General features: G+C 36.4%; 2 protein-coding genes across 9 annotated transcripts; both read right to left on the bottom strand.

The window, feature by feature from the left end:
* Positions 1–3,405: 3,405 nt before the first annotated feature.
* LOC104219548 (uncharacterized) lies at positions 3,406–19,981 on the bottom strand. Of its 8 annotated transcripts, XM_070167688.1 has the most exons (4): positions 17,015–19,981; positions 15,469–15,642; positions 4,560–4,615; positions 3,406–3,607 (listed from the first exon to the last, which is right to left on the bottom strand). In XM_070167688.1, the coding sequence occupies exon 1, from the start codon at positions 19,325–19,327 to the stop codon at positions 17,216–17,218; it is 2,112 nt and encodes a 703-aa protein (XP_070023789.1). In that variant the 5' UTR covers positions 19,328–19,981; the 3' UTR covers positions 3,406–3,607; positions 4,560–4,615; positions 15,469–15,642; positions 17,015–17,215. The 8 variants fall into 8 exon arrangements, with proteins under 8 accessions (XP_070023789.1, XP_009768573.1, XP_009768567.1 ...); XM_009770271.2 differs by lacking the exon at positions 4,560–4,615 and having other exon boundaries at positions 3,407–3,607; XM_009770265.2 differs by lacking the exon at positions 3,406–3,607 and having other exon boundaries at positions 3,633–4,615.
* LOC138882355 (uncharacterized) lies at positions 9,857–14,323 on the bottom strand. The gene is made up of 10 exons (XM_070163043.1): positions 14,110–14,323; positions 13,426–14,005; positions 13,079–13,320; positions 12,916–13,010; positions 12,430–12,753; positions 12,048–12,213; positions 11,755–11,852; positions 10,837–11,131; positions 10,413–10,735; positions 9,857–10,276 (listed from the first exon to the last, which is right to left on the bottom strand). Exons 1-10 carry the CDS (start codon positions 14,321–14,323, stop codon positions 9,857–9,859), a joined length of 2,757 nt encoding a protein of 918 aa, XP_070019144.1.
* Positions 19,982–21,714: the final 1,733 nt, after the last annotated feature.

The raw sequence follows: 21,714 nt of genomic DNA, 5'->3' as shown, positions 1-21,714 counted from the left end.
ATCGAGCGGCCTAGATTTATTACACCCTTTCGTATATATACACTTCAAACCATACTCTGACCCCCAAAACCAAACCCCCCTTGCCCCATCATTTCTCTCAGAGACGAGCCCTCAAAACCCTAGCCGCCCTGAAACCCCTTCGCCTGAAAGCCGACAGCAACGATGCCATTGGCCATGAAACTAACACCCCTAGAGCACCTAACTACCCTCTCCACTAATCCCTTATCCGTTTTGCTCGAATCAGCCTGTAGCTTCTCGAATCTTCAATCGAAGATTCGAGCAAAACTCGAAACTACCCCAACCAGCCCCAAACTCACACCATGACGCCCCCAGGCCTCCCTCGTTACCAAACCACCTTTGGTTTGGTTCGAATCAGGCTAAAACCGTTCGAACCCCAAATCAAACCCCAAGAACCCTAGAAAACCAAAGGGTGGAGTTTGTCCGAATTAAAGGAATTTGGGTGTCCAGTGGACCTTAGTCGAAGTGTTCTCAGTTGAGAACACTCGATTAAGGTCCGTTCGACCTCAAAAAGTTCGAGTCAAGGGTTCGACCTGGGTTCATCTAGTTTCTGTTTCGTTAAGGTACCTTTTTCTCCTTTCTTGTTCTATTTTTGTTACGGATAATCGTGTTTAGTTAGTTATAATCTAGTTTTGTTCATTGCTCCTTCTTCTTCCCTAATCAGACCTTTTATTTGGTCGAGTCTGCTTCTGTGCATGGTCGAATATATGTATTTAGCCATGTAATTTGTTAGTTTATAAGTTCCCTATTTTATCAACACGACTCGAATCACCTGTGTGCCTGTTCGATTCTGATTATTTGCTATTGATCGTATGTGTTGTAATTCGTGTAGTCAATTGGATAAGTGTCGTCGATTAGTTTTACATGCTTGAATGATAGAATAACCTGATAATAATTTGATTCATACTGCTTCAATTCTGATTGAATCATTGTTTGAATTTGGTTGTGGATTGGTTATAGCTGAGGTGTTTTAGAGTTTAAATTCAGCTCATTTAGATAATTGAATCAGTGTAGCAAATGGCTTAGTTGAATATTCTGACAGTAGGGTACTAAAGTACCAATAAACTAATGAATTGTTTAGTGATAGTGGGAAACAAAACTTAATGGCATGGGAAGTTGATTAAATAAGTTAAGTCACCCATAACCTTGGATTAAAAAAGAGAAAAACAGGTAGTAGTGGTTGTCAGGGAATATCATGGGCAGAAATACTTCCCTAATGAGCTAAGTGCTCCTGAGAGCTGGAAAGGGGCTGAGGTTTGGGTATAAATAGGGGTCTGGATAGAATTAGAGGGGCCTTTTTTTTGGAGTCTGGTTTGGCTTTTATTTTGGGCAGACTTTAGAAAAAAAAACATTCTGGAGATCTTAAGGGAGGCTTTTGAATCTGAAAAAAAGAGATCACTTTTGAGAGTTCTTTTGAAAGGCAGTTAGTTTTGGAACTAATTTTGAAAGCTTAAAGTCAAATTTCTGAGAGTTTAAAAGATCAGTTTTTGTAGTAGAATCTTGGCTTAATTCAAGTTCGGTTGAGTTGATTTGGATGTTGATTGTTGTTGTGTGGTCTTATAAATCTGTTCGTGCGTGGGTTTGGTTGTGTTTCTGATTCAGAACTGGACCGTTGTGGTATTGCTATTGTAACTACTGCTGCTTGACTGTTGTTGTAACTGACCATTTCTACTCTCATCTCTGTCCAATATTCAGGTACACACATGAACTCACTGATGATGTAACTCCGAGATTAAGCATGAAATAAAATATTTGGGCAGTTGCTCGCTGGATGAAGCGTCTATTGTTATTCCATTATAAATGATAGTTGAAATATGTTTTGAGATGATTAACACTCGATGAAATTTGAAGCTGTGGAATGTGTACTTAACGAGGACTGTATGGGATCAGTAATCTCGCCTTATTTGATTATAGATTTGGTAGTTAAACACTGAATTCAGTTGCATAGACTTTCAGGTTAACTGTACACTCTAAATAGTCCAGTATGTTGTAATGTGGTAGTGAATAATGTTAGTTTCCAATTGTTAATTATTAGTGTTAGTTTAAATGAGTGTGGTTAAGCATGAATTTGTTTCCAGTGATCGTAAAGAAAAAAGACAAGTTTAAAAGAGGTTTGTGTCTCGTTGATTCAATTCTGTAGTCCAGCTGGTTTGAAATATTAATGTGTTTAAGTGTTAATCTAGTAGTAGTGATTTGAATAATACCTTATTTTGAATTGGGCCTTTAGCTGGCTTGTATGAATTGGTTATTCTGTTGTAAACTATTTGGGCACATGTGAGGTAATTTGAAATAAGTGTAGCAGATCTGGGCCTACTGTTGGGCCTTACGTGACTGGGCTGCCGATGGCCCAGTTTCCAGACATGTTTGGTTATAGTTTAGGAAAAACACGGGTTGCCCAGCTCAGGGAATCGATCTCCCGATCAGTCCTCCAAAGCCTGATCAGTTGAGGCGTCTTGGGTCCCACAGCTTGGGCCATTTGCCTCTGAGATTAAATGGAAGATGGACTGATAATACCCAAGGGATAGGTGGTGGATCTCATTATCTAACAATAATTAATTAGAATTTATTTTTATTTTAGAGACAAATAAAAAATCGTAGTCACTTTTAGGTTGGCCTTTTAATAAAATAAAATGAGACGAATCTCGTCAAATAAAACGCACAAGTTGCGGGGCCCTCAATAAATGATTATAATGAATACATAGAATTCGGGATGGGCCGTTTAGCAAATTTCACGGCCTTCTCCAAAATAATAACGCGTTAGTCACTGTAGGCGCGCTTTTAATAACATTACTTCCCTAAACTCGGTTGCGCATTTATGCAACCCAAATCTAAATCTAAACGATGTTAAAACGTGTCCAAAATCATGGGTGCATTGATGTGACGTGGTTCAAAACATGTTTTAATAACGTTGCAATTCTCTTTTAAAATAATAATAATAATAAAAGTTGTAAGAGTTAAAAATCTGCACATAAGTTCATAATTGTTAAAATCAGATAATTCAAGCCAAATATGACAGTTGAGCGACCGTGCTAGAACCACGGAACACGGGAATGCCTAACCCCTTCTCCCGGTTAACAGAATTCCTTACTCGGATTTCTGATTCGCGGACTGTAATACAGAGTCAATCTTTTCCTCGATTCGGGATTCAACCGGTGACTTGGGACACCATAAATCTCCTAATTGGCGACTCTTTATCACGCTTCGAACCTATGCCTGAATGTAACACGACCCCCGGTGCCTGACTACTGTGACCGAGCGAACCAACTAGCTTTCTGAATCAACATGTGATATCATAACATACTGAAAGTGGAAGGTAAACTAACACATGTTGTTACACTAAAAGTCTGAATAATATAAATTAATGTGCGAAAACACTAACACAAGTGTGAAGTATATTTGTCGCTAACATTACTTAACATGAAAATCTTGTGATTATATCTAACTGTCACTCTAGTCTATGAAGCCTCTAATGAAGTACTAATGACACTAACTGTCTGAAAATACTGAAGACCATAAGGTAATGATAATGCTCGAAAGAACAGGGGATCACCAAATAGCTGGTACGACAATAACGCTCTGAATCATCAACCTGTAAATCATTACCTGCATAGTGAGATGTAGGCCTCGGGCAAAAGGGACGTCAGTATATTTGAATTGCACTGGTATATAAAGCAACTGAAAGAAAAAACTATAAATGCTGAAACTAATACTGAGCTGATAATTGAGAACTGATAATTGATAACTGAAATGATAACTCTTGAAGCTGAAACTGAAATGACTACTGATTGCTAATAATTGATAACTGAAATGATAACTGATACCTAATAATGAATAACTGAAATGATAACTGATAATTGAACTGAACAAAGGAAGTAAGGATATAAATACTCCCTCTTCTGAATGATGAACAACCTGTTTATCTGAATAAACTACGGCCTCAGGCCAATGTATATATGCACAAGCTATGGCCTCAGGCCCAAGTATACGTCTACATAACTCTGGGCTCGGGCCCAAAATACATAAAGCATAAACTACGGCCTCAGGCCCAAACATGCATAAAATATAAACTACGGCCTCAAGCCCAAATATGCATAAAGCATATAAACTACGGCCTTAGGCCCAATTACAGGTGTTCAACATTCATGGATTTAAATTTAGGAACTGAGAACCATACTGCAATATGTGATACTGAAATACTGAATCATATTAAGTAACATGATACCAGAATGCTGAATAGAACTAGACTGATACATGTATGAACTGATTGTGAAAACTGAAACTTCAATTGTTTATGACATGTCGAGTAATCTAGACTGAGACTTATAGGCATCAAACACAAGTCTATATTGATTACGTACTGATTTCACAAGTTCAGAATGAAAGTCATGAACGAGTTATGAAGCTAGATAATTAGAAGTTCTGCAACTATTAAAGGAACTAGGATTAACTATATTTCTGAGGCAATTAATAATGTCATAAAATAAATGTAATGTAGAGAGAATCATTAACATTCCCAAATATAAAGAATTAGTCTCACTTACCTTAACTTCCTACTCTTGAGCGTAATACAACATTCGCCAACCCTTTCAACTGTAATCTATATCAATACAAGTCAAAGGGATTCCATATTAGCAATAATACTCATGTTTTTGTCACTTAGATATTTCATCAAACACTTTATGAGCGTGAAGTCTCATAACCCTCATTAATGATGTTTCTACATCCAACAACCCATTCTCTTACTCCAAGATAAATTGTAAAATCTCAAATTTCTTATAATCAATATCATTCTTCATCACACATAAGATAAACAATACCCTTAACCAATAATCAATAATCAACAATACAAATTCATAACCGTTCATGTTTTTCTATCAAACCCATCAACTCATATCTCATGAACTAGAGTCTATAATCATTAATCCAATACTATTATCAAGTAGAGGGTGAAGATATTACCTTTTTGATGTTCAATCATCTTGAATTCGACTTTTAGGGTTTTGTCTCTCAAAACTGATGTCGTAATCGAATATCTAATAATTTAAAAGGTTTACCCATATTAATAATGTTTGAAGAATTGAAAGTAACTTAGAATCATCATTAGAACTTACCTTGGATGATGGAGGGACTTTTGAGAAGTTAGGTTCTTGAAAGCTTCCCTTTCTAGAGCAAGTTTTGTGTTTTGGGGTGTAGGGGACGAAGTAGAGCTTTAAAAATAAACTCCGGATGTGCTCCCACACACCTGAAGGCCCAACCGCGCACCTGGACACGCATCAGGGCAGTAGCACTGCCACAAGTGCGCGGCCGCACACGAGACCATCCGGGCGCGTACCTAGACGCGCATACTGTGCATTATCTAGTAAAACGCATATAACTTTTTGCTATGAAATCTGTTTGGGCTTCATAATATATAGTTGGAAAGATATTTTAAAAGGGCTACAACTTTCATGTTTTGTGATTTTCGAAATTCTTTACAGGTATTTAGAAATCCTAATGGAATATAGATCTTCCATAACTTAGTTGATTTTATCGAATCTTATACACCTCACTCTCCGTCTTGATTCCAAAACAACTCTTTTCACCTATACTCATCCCTATAGGACTTCATATGTCTAAGATACCATCTTAATACACATTTAACATGTACACACCTAGTCCAAATTTACGGAGTGTTACAATCATGTTGTGAGAATTAGCAGTAGTTATAAAAAAAATTCATTTAACTTATAAGCATTGACAATCTTCCTTTGTTTTAATGTCAAGTTATCTAACGCAACTACAATTAAATTTACGTTTTATATTACCTCAAGTCTAAAAAGATGTCATTTTAAATTTTTGGTACGGTCATTAAAAAAATAATATAAAACATTTATTATAAGGTTTATTTGATTAAGTTATGCTTTATATCATAGTCAAATTACTCATTATACTTTATAGGTCATTTATTAAATCGAAAATAGATTTGGAAAAATGTGACTAATGTCGTTTTAACTTCCCAAAGCAACATTTATTTTGGCTAAATATATTTAGCTAAAATGACAATTATTTTCTAGGGAAGGGAACATAACTTAATTAAAATTATTTACATGTAAAATAAGGAAACAACACTATAGAAGAAGAGGATTCTTGTTTTTCGGTTTTATGTTAAATTTGACTTTATTTTACTCAGCAAAAATTGTTTACTCAAAGAAGGATTTTAATGTTATTTTGATAAGATTATAGAGATGCATATACTAAAGTTAGATAATTTTAGCTCAATTATTGATTATGAAATTTCATACAACTACTACTTTATACGGAAAAAAAAAACTTTTAAAACTTGAATGATGGGAAGAAGTATACATTTAAAACATAGAACTTTTGAGAGCACATGTGTCCACTAATTATTTGTACAAATATTAATTATACAATTTTAAGTTAATGCGGAACAAACTAAAGTTTATTCTTTGTGTGAAACTTATGAGATTAATAGCATATAAAGTACCACTTATTAGCCCATGGGAAAAATTTTGTATGTTTCTAATTTTTTCTTGGGATAAATTTAAAATATTTTACTCTTACTTTGTTTTCTTAAATTTTTGATTTTTGAATTTACCGCCTTGATTTTCTTTTTGTTTCTCCAATTAATAAATACTCAAAGAGAGAAGATAAATCCATCAGTAGAATTCTGGTTTTTTAATCTAAAAGGTAAGATGTACGCACGTAAAACAATCGAGCATTAAAATTTGATCTTGTTTTATGTCGTATGAATTTCTTTAAATATTTTTGTAAAACAATAAAGCCTTTGTATGAAATATTAATTGTGGAAGATAAAAAGATAAAATAGCCAATACGCTAAAATATAGAGAAAATGACAATAGGTCCCTTATCTATGGGAATAGGTTTATGATGGTCTTTTAAATGTACACCTACGTTTTAGTCCTTTAAGTATTTATAAACTTGACAATTTTAGTCTCTATCCTTTAAAACTCTTCCCCCTTCCTTCCTCCCTCCTCCCCCCAAAAAAAACCAGCTCCAAGTGTCAACATATGCTTCTATTTTTGTATTTTGCAATAGAATTCAGTTATTCTGCCTAATAAATTTGTGATATTTCTCTCCCTTTTAACAAAATTTCTATTTTTATTTTTTCTTGGAGAGGTAAATTGAAATGGAGGTACTATTTTGTTGTAGAACCTAAAACAAAGAAAACTTGCAGAATCTATTTTGTTCCCAAAAGCGAAATATATAAACGGCATCTTGATGTTGTCCAGAACGATAAGGTAGCCACCTCAACTGACCCCATTATCAATATGCACTTCTTCTCGACTGAAGTATCATCTCGTGAACTCCTCACGCTGACATGACAAAGTGTGTGTATTATATTCACATCTAAGCGCGTGAAACCCTTAAAATTAAGTTTTTTCTTTTTTTTCTTTTCTAAGAATAGCCTAATAAACACTTCTACTTGTCCCTCTTTGTCATTCTGATCCCAATACTCTACAAAGTTTTATCTAGACACTCGTTGTTTTTAAAATACATTACTTTAAACCCTTCTGACCGTTGACCAAGCATATGTGGCATATGCATTGCTGAGTTGGGTAAAATGCGTGATTGCACGGTCTAAAAAGCGATTAACTTTGATGGTTCCAATTAAAAAATAACAAAAAATGAAAAAAATATAAAAATTATTCTTACACAAAAATTCCACCTCCGCCGAGGTTTTTTCCCCCTCCCCAATTTCATTCTTTCTCGTCCTCCTCCCCCTCCTCCCCCCCCCCCCCCATAATGATCAACATATCTATTCTTCTCCATGTTCAATTTCTTTTCTTTCTATCACTTTCTCCTCTCCCTTGTCTTTTCCAGTTTGCCTCAAAATCAAGTCACATATGGACAGTCACTAGAGGGAATAAAATAGAGTTTCAGATTTGTTGTTGTGAAATAATGGGTTTTTTCGGTAACTTAATTTAAGAGATATGATTTTCACTTTTCCCTGATTTGAAGGTTCTTGTTTACTAAAAGGAGTTGAGTTTTTGATATTATTTTCGAAAAGTAGAATAGAGAGAAAAATGAACTGTGGTTATTCTCGCCTTTGGTCTTATTTTTTCTTCTTTTTTGGGTCAAGATCTAAAGATATCGTGTGGAGAATTTACAGAGATTGAGTTGAATATTTTTGTTATATCTAATTTTAATAGAAGAACAAAATGAATTGTCCATTGGGTTTCTATAAAAAAATGACAGATCTGGTTTTGCAAATATTAGAAAGGAAAATGATAGATTTTGATTCACAACTGAAAGAGAATAAGAGATTAAATGACAGATGGATGGTATTCAAAAAGAAGAAGGCCTGAAGGTGCTTCTGAGAGAGGAAAAACGATCTACTTCAGGATTCAATTTTTAAAATATTTTTTGTGAAGAAAAATAATAACGCGGAATATTTTTATGTGACATGGATAATACAGCAAGACGATTGAGGAACATGCATAGTCATAAGAGTTCATAGAGTATCGGGACCGGGATTATAAAGCGGGACAAGTAGAACTATTCTGCCTTTCTAAAATTAAGCTAACTTTTATGTAGTCCCCACTTAACTTCATTTTAACACTTCTCCTCCTCGAGAATTTTCACCTTTGGTGGAAAACAAGAACAATATTCATGGGATCCCAAATAGCAAGCCGGCATAAGAAATTGGCACCTCAAATTTTGTACTTTCGTCTTCTTTAACATCAAATTGCCGCTACTATCTCCATCACTACAACTGCCATCACCATAAGAACTTTGTCTACCTCCTCCACCACTAATGTGGCTGCCTCCACCACTATACAAAAAACCTTCCATACAAATTCCTTCAACCTGTCTCCGCCAGTTTCACTAACTACCAATACTCCGACATCATCTTCTTCTTCCAGTGCATCTCCTCCTTCCATCGCCGCAACCGCCGGTGGTTCTCCTACCCCCTATCCTAACTCTGCATCTTTGAATAGAGTAGTCGTTGTCGGATCTACTGTTGCAGTTGTCTTTGTTGCAGCTACTTTAATTTGATGTTTTAAATCTCTTATGTGTATGTAGTTGTTCGCCTCTGATGTGTATGTAATTATTCTGTTAATGAGTATTCATATATCCACTAAAACAAATTTGAAAATCACATACGGGTATTGACGAGATCAGAGTTTTTGCTGGTATAATGTCTTGTACTTGGGTTGTAGTAGCCGTTTGTCAATTCAAAGTTTGGTCAGTCCGGTGAGAGTCCATCTTTGTCGACCTGGAACTCGCCGGAAGTTATGATTAATTTTTTGAGGTAGCTAGGTGAAAGAATTGAAGAAATCTGATTTTGAGAAAATATCTTGTATTTTCTATATTGAATGAAATCATCACTGTACAGTGTACTATTTATCTACAGCAAAAAGAATCTAAGAAATAACCACCTATACACTTGTCTCTATTCTATTGGTTATTCTATAACTACTCACATGCTATTTACAATAATAAAAAATGTGTAAAATAAATATGGCTTCATCTTCAGCTGGCCCAACACTAATAACCCAAACTCTAAATATTGTGAAAAGCCCAATACCCGGTAGGCCCAGCTGTGTGTCCAAAAGATGTTCAGACAACATCAATTATATCGAAGTTTCTTAGTAGACCACTTTACTCTTCTTCTTCATCTCTACTTTATTCTTCATCTTCATCTCCTTCGTTTCTTCTTCTTTCTCCTTGATAGCTCCATGAATCATATAATTAGGATGGGGTTTCTTCTTCTCAACATCCCCCTCAAGTTAGAGGGTGACCTTGTGACCCCTAACTTGCTCAAAATCTGTGAATGAGAAACCCTTGAAAGTGGCTTAGTGAAGAGATCTGCCAACTAATCTTTAGAAGGAACAAAAGACAGACTGATTAGCCCAGAGAGGAATTGCTGACGGACAAAATGACAATCGATATCCACATGTTTTGTCTGTTCATGAAAAATGGGATTACGAGCGATATAGATAGCTACCTTGCTATCAGAATGAAGTGGAACGGGAAGAGCCACTGGTGCAGAAAGATCTTCAAGGAGTAAAACAAGCCAAGTAAATTCTGTTGTAACTCGTCTCATAGATCTGTATTCCGCCTCTGCTGATGACAAAGATATTGAAACTTGTTTCTTTGATTTCCAGGAAATGGGTTCTCCTCCAAGTGTGATGAAAAATCCACTGACAGATCTTCTGGATTCCTTACAAGAAGCCCAATCTGCATTGCAGAGAAAAGGATGGTGCAGCTGAAAGAAGAATACCCTGACCCAGATCTGCACTCAGATACTTCAAAACTCTCAATGCAGCAGTGAAATGAGAAATACAGGGCCTCTACATGTACTGGCTAAGAGAGAGAATTGCAAACGAGAGGTCTGGACGAGTATTGGTCAAGTAATTCAACTTTCCAACCAAATAACGAAAGACTGTGGGATTTTCCAAAGGCCGTCCATCATCAGAGTCATGCTTGGAAGAGGAATCCATGGGAGAGCTAACTGGTTTCAAGTGAGAGACATCAAATTTCTGTAGCATATCTAATGTAAATTTCCTTTGATTCATAATAAAGCCTTCCTTTTCTCGCAAAATTTCCATTCCTAGAAAATAATGTATGTTGCCTAGATTTTTGACCTTGAATTCAGTATTGAGAAAAACTTTGATATGCTGAATTTCTTCTAAATCATTCCCAGTAAGTAGAATATCATCTACATACACAGCTAGAATAGAAATTCGTTTTCCTGTAAGTTTAAAGAATAATCATTTAATGATGATGAATATCCTTTAAAACTCAAAGCTCCAGCAAGCCTGACATACCATTGCCTAGAAGCTTGCTTCAAACCATACAATGATTTTATGAGAAGACATACATGTTTAGGACTAGGAGGTGTAACACCTGAGGGAAATTTCATGTATACCTCTTCCTGAAGATCTCCATGCAAGAATGCATTGTTGACATCCAATTGAGAGACATTCCAATCTCTCTTGGCTGCTATAGTGAGCAAACACCTTATAGTTGTCATTTTCACAACTGGTGAAAAAGTCTCACTATAGTCTATCCCCTCTCTTTGAATATCCCCCCTAACCACTAGCCTGGCCTTCAATCTTTCAATCCTTCCATCTGAGAGGTGCTTTACCTTACATACCCACTTGCAAGGTAGAGCTCTTTTTCCTTTAGGCAATTCAACTACATCTCATGTATTATTGTCTTCTAGGGCCTTGATTTCTTATTCCATTACCTCTATCCAACCTGGATATTGACAAGCTTGAGAAAAAGTGGTAGGTTCAGTGAGTGTAGAAATAGATTGCATGATGTATTGATTATTAGGTGATAGGGAGGAAAACCAATATTGTCAAGGTTTAATGGGTTGATTGTAACAAGCAGCTTCCACATCTGTGAACATGATGTTGCTGCACACATAGTCCTCAAGTAAACTAGTTAATTAGATACCCTTCCTGATCTTCTCACTGGTATGGACTGTTGAGGTGCTTAGGTAGGTGAGGTGAGATGTGATGTGTCTAGGATAGATTGAAAAGAGGCTGGACTAGGAGATTGTTGAGTACAAGTATGTGGAGATAAGGAAAAACTGTTAGAATTCTTAGACTCTAAAAGAATGGGTGAGATTTGATCATCTGATGGTTGTGGATGTGTAGTTTCTATGGTGAGAATTGGATTTGGGAATATGGGTTGGTATGAAGACATGTTTTCAACAAAGGGGAAATATGATTCATGGAACTTCACATCCCTTGACACAAATACCTTTCCTGTTTTTAATTCCAACAACTTGTACCCTTTCTGATGGAGGAGATACCCAAGTAAGACACAAGCTGTTGCATTCTCATCAAATTTCCCTCTTCCTTGAGCCAGTGTTGAAGCATAACAAAGACAGCCAAAATTCCTCAAGTAATTATACTAAGGCTTTTTCTGAAACAAAATCTCATATGGTGTCTTTCCATTGAGTACACTAGAAGATATCCTATTAATGAGGTGTGTAGTAGTTAGGATAGACTCCCCCCAATATTTCATAGGCAATTTAGACTGAAACATTAAACCCCTTGCAGTTTCTAAGAGATGTCTATATTTTCTCTCAACAATCCCATTTTGTTGAGTAGTTGCTACACAAGACAATTGGTGTAGAATTCCTTGAGAGGAAAGATAAGCGGCCTCTTGTGTTCCTTTTCCCAATTCTAGTGCATTGTCAGACCTTATGACTTTCACCTTTACATTGAATTACCTTTCAACCATAGACAAAAAAACTTTGAGCATAGAAAAAGCATTACTCTTTGTATTTAACAAGAATGTCCATGTTCTTCTACTATAGTCATCTACTATAGTTAGAAAATATCTGAAACCATTGTAGGTGTTTAACCTATAGGGTCTCCATGTGTCAACATGAATGAGTTCAAATATTTATTTGGACCTTATTGTACTAACATGAAAAGGATTTCTAGTTTGTTTAACCCTAGGACAAACATCACAGATAAAAGCAGAATCTGGTTTACAATGAAGAAATTCTAAATCTTTCATTATTGAAAATGGGAGGTGTCCCAACCTTATATGCCAAAGCTTAAAATCACTAACAACATTAGCTTGAAATGAACTAGAAAAGAAAACTGACTTTGAAATGGAATTGCTTCCTTTTGGAATTGAAAATACATCATTACTAAAAACACCCTTAGACTTGACACTATTTGGTTCCAATAGATAGAGTCCCTCTCTAACTTCACCAAAAGCTGGAGGACTCTTCATTGAAAGGCCCTGCAACACACACTCAACAGATGTGAACAATACATCATATTTGAATTGAAGACAAAATCTATGAACTGATAACAGATTGTATTTGAACTCTGGAACATGCAACACATTGTTCATAGCATGACCAGGCAGAATAGAGATACTTCCTATATGAGTAACAATTACCTTGAAAGAGTTAGGCAGACTGATGTTTAAAGGTGTAGGGAGAGGAGTTAAAAACAAGAAAGAATTTGGATCAAAACACATGTGCTCTGAGGCACCTGAATCAATGATCCAGGTGTCTGATTTTAGAGTAGTAAATACTGAACTTAAATATTTAAAATTGTACCAACAACTGCATTAGCATTGATCCTATTATTTCCTCCCTGTGTTAGCTTTGCCTGCTCATACATCTGCATCATTTCTGCTACATATTCCTTGCTGAGTTGCTGACCAAAATTGTTGTTGTGTTCACTGTTTTGTCCTGCTGATCCTTTATGTTCTTCATGTGTTAGCATTGCATTTCCTTTGATTTGATTCTGATACCCTTTCTGATTTGTAAACTCAAAATCTTCTGGGAAACCAATGATCCTGTATCAGTCTTCTTGAGAATGTCTTGCTTTTCCACAATAAGAACAGGTCACATTTGGATTATACTTCTTCCTCCATTTAAATTTCTGCCGAGGCTTAGCAAACCTCTGCCCTATGTTGTTGAACTTGGGCCCTATGCCTCCTCCTCTTTGTGCTTGATTTCTACTTCTTTGAAAATTTTTGCCTTGTCCTGTGCTCATGAAAGCTGCAAAGTCAGCTAGAAGTTGTGCATTAGATTGCTTGTCTTCTCCTGCTGACACTGATTGAGAATTGAATTGTGCATTAGCATAAACTTCTCTTTGATTCTTATCTTGCAGGAGGAGTGAATAAGCAACATCCATGCTAAGTAGAGGGTTCATCATAAGAATGTTTCCTCTTGCCTGAGCATAGGTGTCATTTAGACCCATTAGGAATTGAATCAATCTCTGATCTTCCAGGGATTTTGTTAGCTTTGCCTTTCCTTCACAAACACATACATAAGAACAACATATGATAACATTCAAGGCATCTAATTCATCCCATAATCTCTTGAGCTTAGTAAAGTATCCTGCAATGTCACAATTTCCTTGTGCTAATCCCGATAATTCCTTTTGCAGATGATATAGCTTGGCTCCATTGGATCTTCCAAATATTTTCTCAAGGCTGTCCCAAAGGTCCTTTGCCGTCTTGGAGTAGATCACACTATCTGCAATGTCCTTTAAAGAGCATTTAGGATCCAAGAGATCACCATGTCATTCACACACCTCCATTGCTCATACTCTAGGGACTTCAGATCTGGAGGTTGACAACCTCCATTGATAAAACCAAGTTTCTTCTTGACTGATAAAGACAGGAGAATGGATCTTCTCCATCCTGGATATCCTCTTCCTTCAAACACAGAGTTCACTAAGGTCATTCCAGACGAGTCAGAACTGTTGAGATGATAGGGATGATTAGCATCATAGGATACAGATTTGGCAACACTGCTTGCTTCAGCAGTAGGAGTTATAGTTGTTTCAACCATCTTAGGCTACTGATTTGAGATTAAATTTTGATGTAGAAAAAAAATTTGATGGATGAACTGTTGGATCGAGCTCACTGCTCTGATGCCATGAAAGAATTGAAGAAATCTGATTTTGAGAAAATATCTTGTATTTTCTATATTGAATGAAATCAGCATTGTACAGTGTACTATTTATCTACAGCAAAAGGAATCTAAGAGATAACCACCTATACACTTGTCTCTATTCTATTGGTTATTTTATAACTACTCACATGTTATTTATAATAATAAAAGAATGTGTAAAATAAATATGGCTTCATCTTCGGCTGGCCCAACACTAATAACCCAAGCTCTAAATATTGTGAAAAGCCCAATACCTGGTAGGCCCAGCTGTGTGTCCAAAAAGATGTTCAGACAACATCAATTATATCGAAGTTTCTTAGTGGACCACTTTTCTCTTCTTCTTCATCTCTACTTTATTCTTCTTCTTCATCTCCTTCGTTTCTTCTTCTTTCTCCATGAATCATATAATTAGGATGGGGTTTCTTCTTCTCAACACTAGGTGGGGAAGGATGTCACACAGTGGTTTTTGTTTTAATTATTACAAAGTACACATGTCATTCATTAATGGGTTCATTTGATATATATTGGCAAGTGTAACTCAAGCATTTGGTTTGCTCAACTGGAATATTTACTTGATATATTTAATAGCAACTTGAAGTATTTGATTGCTAGAGGGGCCAGTTGAGGCATCTGTATGATTGTTAATGACAACTTAAAGGAGGCGTTTATGTATTTTGCCTACCCAAAATAATACATTCATTCTTGTGAGAGACTAAATCCATTTTCATCGAGTTTGGAAGCTGGAAAGAGTAATCTTGGTTATAACTTATACTCTGTAATAAATAAGAAGAAGAAAAACCTCATTTCTCAATGTAAATGTCACTGACATGGGAGAAAAAGAAAACCATTAATCAAAGAAAGGGGTTTTAAGTTAAAAAAATATAAAAGATGATAGAAGTATAGTGCTACGGTGGCATCCTTGTTTTCTTGTTCTTTTTTTTTTCTTCTTTCTTTTTTGCTGAAAGCATTCTTAGTTCAGGAAAGAATAATGTGCGGGTGATCAACAGAAAAGCCAAAAAGAAAAAAGAAAACAAAATTGTTACCTCAATGCTGTGTATAAAGGTTCATGGCATTTTGATGCCTCAATACAAAGGCACGATTCCTTAAGAAAGACATTATTCAAGTAAATAGGAGTCATTGCTTCGACGATTGTCTTCTCTGCTATAATTTCATGTTTTGTGCAGGCCTTGTACAATTTAGTAGCAGCGCGAGATAAGCTAGTTGGGGGCAATAAACACACAGTGTTAGTTTTTAAATGGATGGAGGCTAAAATTGTCAAATTTTACTTAAAGGACTAAAACTGATATGTGTATATTTAAAGGACCATCATCAATCTACTTTCAAAGATAAAGGACCCTTTTTATCATTTTCTCTTAAAATATACGAAGAGGGGCCTACTTGAACAGTAAGTGGCTATTTTAAAATGTCATAGTAACACGTGACATGGAAAGTAGCAAACTTATCAAGTGTGTACAAGTAATAAAGCTAGCAAGTATAATATCTTGAAAGCATATAAACTATAAAATGTCAAAAATGTCCCTATGCCAGCCACATATTGACCATGAGGTGCCTTGTTATATCCACTTAGGGGTCGTTTATTAGAAAAAATAATGCAAGTATTAGTTGTGTGCATTATTAATAACTTGTTTGGTACATTTTTTCAACTTGTATATAACTAATGCTTGTATTAGTTATACAACATACTTGTATTAACCTGTGTATAAATAATGCATAGAAAACTATGATATTAGTAATACCAAGGGTGTTAATGCATGCATTAGCATAGTTAAAGACAAAATTATCCTTGAAGCCCCTTAAAGCTAGATAATATAGAGGGCATTTTTGTAAAAAAATATTTTTCTTAAAATTATAATGCATTAAAATTTTTAATACACCACACCAAACAATAGATAAGAAATAACATCTGCATAACTAATGTTTACATTACTAACACATACATTACTAATATTAGCATTACTAATATATCTTATTCCGCAATATTTTTATACACCCTACCAAATGACCCCTTATAGTACAGGGGAGAACTAGATATTCCTTGAATAATTAACTAAAAAATATAGAGATGAGTGGTTGAGCAGTTAGTTTGTTTTCAACCAGTTAATAGTATAGTCAAACTTTATTTCCCCCTTTCGGAAAGCAACCGGCGTCCAGCGACCGGAGTCCGGCAAGATCAAACCTCCGTCACACCTCGGCAGCGGCACTTTGTAGACCTATCTCTTTAACTCCGTTAACTGTAAAGGTCTTCTTCACCTCTTTCTATTGACCAATATAGATTCGATTCATTTCAAGCATACTTTGACTTTGATTCTTTTATGATTTCTGTTTTTCACAAATTAGTAGGACCTAGGATTCATATTTATGTGAGCTCAATTATAAATACTACCACTAATAATGATAATTAAGTATTTATTTGTATAATTGTATTAAACAAATATGGAAGTGTAACAAACGGAATAACAACCAAACCAACTAGCTATATTGATTCACTGAACGGACTTACAAATAACTAGAAATTGCAATGAAACAATAAGGGATAACATAGAGAGATGAGAGGACAGAAATACACACCATAGAAGGAGATGAGAAGCTTAGGCGGAAAGAGACGAGAAGTACAGCTTTTCACATAACATTTTGGCTAATCTTCCAAACATAACCCCTTTTATTCACTTAGTCACGTGCTTTCTTAACCTGGATCCCAGACAAATCTCTTGTTGGGCTTTCTAAATCTTGGACCTCTTCGCGGTTTAGCCCCCGGCCCAATAGCCTCTGTCATGCAAAAATCATTAGGAACAATATCATAGTTTGGTTTGCAGCTTGGAGTAGTGTAGACTTGGTTTCATTAAAATTGCTTGACTTCTGGAGAAGAACCACTTTGTTCAAGATAACATGGCAAAGATGTGTAGTAATTAGAGATGTGTCCAAAAGGACAAAGCACCAAATGATGTCAGTCAAGCTTAATGTCGTTGTTCTGAGCTTAGAAGTATTGGCTGTCCCATAAACTATCTCAGCAACATGAGGAAAATTTATTATACTTTCTAATAGCAACTCACAGATATGGCTAATAGTTGTTGCAACGCCCCTTTCACTCCATTCTTTTTCCGCATCGATTCCTAATGAAAGGATAAGAACAAGCGGGCTATTTTTCACCAACGGAAATGCTGGCTGATCCATATTGAAAACCGTCGCGGTATTAGTAGAGTCATTTCCTTCTCTATCAAATGAAATAGTCACATGATACGCCATAATGTAGGCAATAGTCTCAGATAATTGGATGCCAAGAATTACCTCAAGAATACTGCTGTGATCAAAAGGATCTCCAGAAGCATGTGAAATATAAGACAAACAACACTTCTTAACATGGTCGGACTCGTCGAAGCTAGAATTATCCACCTTAAAGTACAAATAAACAGTTTTAGCAGCTCTCTGTTCACCAAATTTCTCTAAAGCAACTGCTATCAACCATCCATGCTCTTTTAGGTTTACAGTAAAAATTATCAGCATTATTAAATTGAGTTCAGTGATAACCTGCCCTGCAACCATACACTTGTTCAAGCAGATAGCATACACCAATGCATCACCTAAGCCATGATGCAACCTATGACGTGCAACCAACTCTACCATTTTAATGACACAATAAAATGTGTAACCGGCAAAGTGCACAACGTGAAGCCTCACCTTATACCCACTCCTTAATTTTGATACTCTCCACTCCTGTAATATGGTAGTAAGTGCAGCTGCTGCAGGTTGTGTTTTACTGCTGAAATTTGCAGCGCGAAGACGAGCAATTGGATTGGAATCATGTAATATGGCAACAAGTGCAACTTCTGTAGGTTGTGTTTTACTGTTGAAATTTGCAGCGCGAAGACGAGCAATTAGATTGGAATCATCCACACCAATTATGACAAGCTCATAAAAGTTGAGTTTCTTTGTAATTACAACAGAATGCGCAACCTGGGCCAAGAAATCCAATAGTAAGGCCAAGAAATGTGGTTTTGGAAGTGGGCATGGCGGCCGAGGTTGAACAGCTTGTACATCCATTTTGCAACTGGAAAATTCATTAGACAGCTTGCCACCAACGAGGCCAACTACACCAGAACGCAATGCAACAGGGAAGCAGTGTGGTATATCGAAATGTAAATTCAAGCTCTCGAACATAATGGATGGAGGAACAGACTCACCGGGATCAAATGGAAATTGATTTGAAAGACGTTGATCAGTGAAAGTGTTATCAATACGACAAGCTGATTTCTGAGGGATTTCCTTGAAATCGCCCACAACTATGGTCGAGCAATCATTACAAGTACTATCAAATTTCATTGAGAAAGCAATATGTGGTACACTCACCACCAATAAAATACCTTCATCATGTTCGACTTCCCCACTAGCGTTTCCATGACCAACATCCGGTCTCGTTTCATCCGAAGGCATTTTATCTGTTGAAATCCCATCCCCATTCTCCCTAAAAGGTGTATCAAGGTATAGGTTCACAATAGTTTCTGGTCCCATGAAAAGGTCAGAGAAGTACATGTCTTCCAAGACCTCAAATTCAATTTTCCATTCAGTTGAGCCACGATCAAGAGAAGTCGAATTAACGTACCTCTCTGGCATATCTCTATGGGAACTGTTATCGAACAGTTGGACTTTGCTGCTTTCAGGAATTGTAGTTTCTTCATCAGGCAGTTTGATTGGAGCATCTGATTGCACCTCTTCGAATACCTTACGAAAGCCACTATGTAACATTTTGTCGAACACCTTAGGTGATTGATTATCGTTCAAATCAGCTACAAATTGAGTGATAGATACATGTGTATCTACGCTTTGCCATGCTACTTTAACAGGAGAAGTTTCATCCGCTGCTTTGGTGAAAACTCCAGTAGACATTTCATCGAACACATGCTTCGCCTCTGAGTTTCCAACTTTGAGTGCAGATTCTAACCCATAGAAGTTAGAATTAGGACTCAAATCAGGTAAGGGAGATACCTGTGCTTCAGACTGATACAAAGTAGCATAACTAACATAGCTACGATAAGCTAGGGACGGATCAGCCACACTCCTATTGGAATCTGCGAAGGTCCGGTTTCGCAAAAACAATTTCTCCTTGAAGTGATTCCAATCGTAGAACTGTTTGTTACGATGTAGTCAATCAAACCATACGAGGGCCTCACCTTCAAGGTAGAAGTAAGGAAGAGGTAACCAGTTTTCCTCGGAGAAGCCAAGGAATTTGAAGTACCTCTCTGCTTGATAAACCCAGCCCTCTGGGTTGCTGCCGCTAAATTTATCAATTACTACAGCTTCCATTGGAGGTCGGATCGATGAAAGCACCAATGTAACAAACGGAATAACAACCAAACCAACTAGCTATATTGATTCACTGAACGGACTTACAAATAACTGGAAATTGCAATGAAAGAATAAGGGATAACATAGAGAGATGAGAGGACAAAAATACACACCATAGAAGGAGATGAGAAGCTTAGGCAGAAAGAGACGAGAAGTACAGCTTTTCACATCACATTTTGGCTAATCTTCCAAACATAACCCCTTTTATTCACTTAGTCACGTGCTTTCTTAACCTGGATCACAAATCTCTTGTTGGGCTTTCTAAATCTTGGACCTCTTCGCGGTTTAGCCTCCGGCCCAATAGCCTCTGTCTAGATATTTGGCCCATACACATTACTTGAGTTATCTTGGTTCACAACAGGAAGCATCTTTCTGTGGACTGCCATTATCAATTATATGGGATTAATTTAATTTATAATTATATTCTGTTAGTACTAAACCCTAGAATATTGTCATTTTCATTTTATGGGATTAATTTAATAATAATCATATTCTCTTAGTACTAAATCCTATAGCATTTTTACTACAAGTTACAATTCAATATTTATTTACTTGTGAAGTTTACTCCGACTTTATTTGTTGCTACTGTTATGGTAGAAAGAGCATTCTCATCAAGGGAGCACATGAAAAATGAACTGCAAAATAGTATTAGTGATGCATTTTTAAATGATTATTTATTTTTATACATTGAGATGGAAGTAATTGCAAATCCAAGCAATCGTAATTTTTTTTACCAATTTCGAAAATGAAAGCCCGTCGAGGTCAAGTATGAATAGATGATGTACTTTTGTTATATTTGTACTAAATTAATGTTATTCAATAGTTTGAATTTTGTACCTTTCTCATAAGTTGTCATAATCTTTAAGTTTTTAAAGAGTTGCACTCCAAACTAATTAGCTTGTAATTGGCAGATGTAGATCTAGGATGTTAGCTTGATAGGTTCTTAAGGTTGTTCATATTCAACTCATTTAAAATTATGACTTTAGATATAATATTTGTTGAAATTTTGGTGGGTTTTCACATAAATATCCATACTCCGCGTCGACGGCGAAGCACTGGATGCGCTCCTGGTAATTGGCATGTCTAAGTAAACACATTAGCCCCCCGCCACTTTTAAATCTTGGGTCCGCCTCTTCAGACACTTCGACATAGTCTTGTTGGCAAGGGGTTTATTCCCAACAACTGGTATCAGAGCACAGGTTCTGCTCGTTCACTGAAATACTATTCACTGTCGGTAGTACTATACTTGGTGAAAAATAAAAATGTCCGGAGTAAAGTACGAGGTAGAAAAATTCAACGGAGATAACGGTTTCTCAACATGGCAAAGAAGGATGAGAGATCTGCTCATCCAACAAGGATTACACAAGGTTCTAGATGTTGATTCCAAAAAGCCTGATACCATGAAAGCTGAGGATTGGGCTGACTTGGATGAAAGAGCTGCTAGTGCAATTAGGTTGCACTTATCAGATGATGTGGTAAATAACATCATTGATGAAGACACTGCACGAGGAATTTGGACAAGGTTGGAAAGCCTATACATGTCCAAAACGCTGACAAATAAATTGTACCTGAAGAAGCAGTTATACGCCCTACACATGAGTGAAGGTACGAATTTTTTGTCACATTTAAATGTGTTTAACGGACTAATCACACAGCTTGCCAACCTCGGAGTGAAAATCGAGGAAGAAGATAAAGCCATCTTGCTATTGAACTCGTTGCCATCTTCGTACGATAATTTGGCAACAACCATCCTGCATGGTAAGACTACTATTGAGTTGAAAGATGTCACATCGGCTCTTCTACTCAATGAGAAGATGAGAAAGAAGCCTGAAAATCAAGGACAGGCTCTCATCACAGAAGGTAGAGGCAGGAGTTATCAAAGGAGTTCGAACAACTATGGTAGATCCGGAGCTCGTGGGAAGTCAAAG

The sequence above is a fragment of the Nicotiana sylvestris genome, chromosome 2 (assembly GCF_000393655.2).
Source record: "Nicotiana sylvestris chromosome 2, ASM39365v2, whole genome shotgun sequence".
Lineage (NCBI taxonomy): Eukaryota > Viridiplantae > Streptophyta > Magnoliopsida > Solanales > Solanaceae > Nicotiana > Nicotiana sylvestris.
The sequence above is the reverse complement of the archived record's forward strand: the minus strand, read 5'-3'. Positions and strand labels throughout refer to the sequence as shown.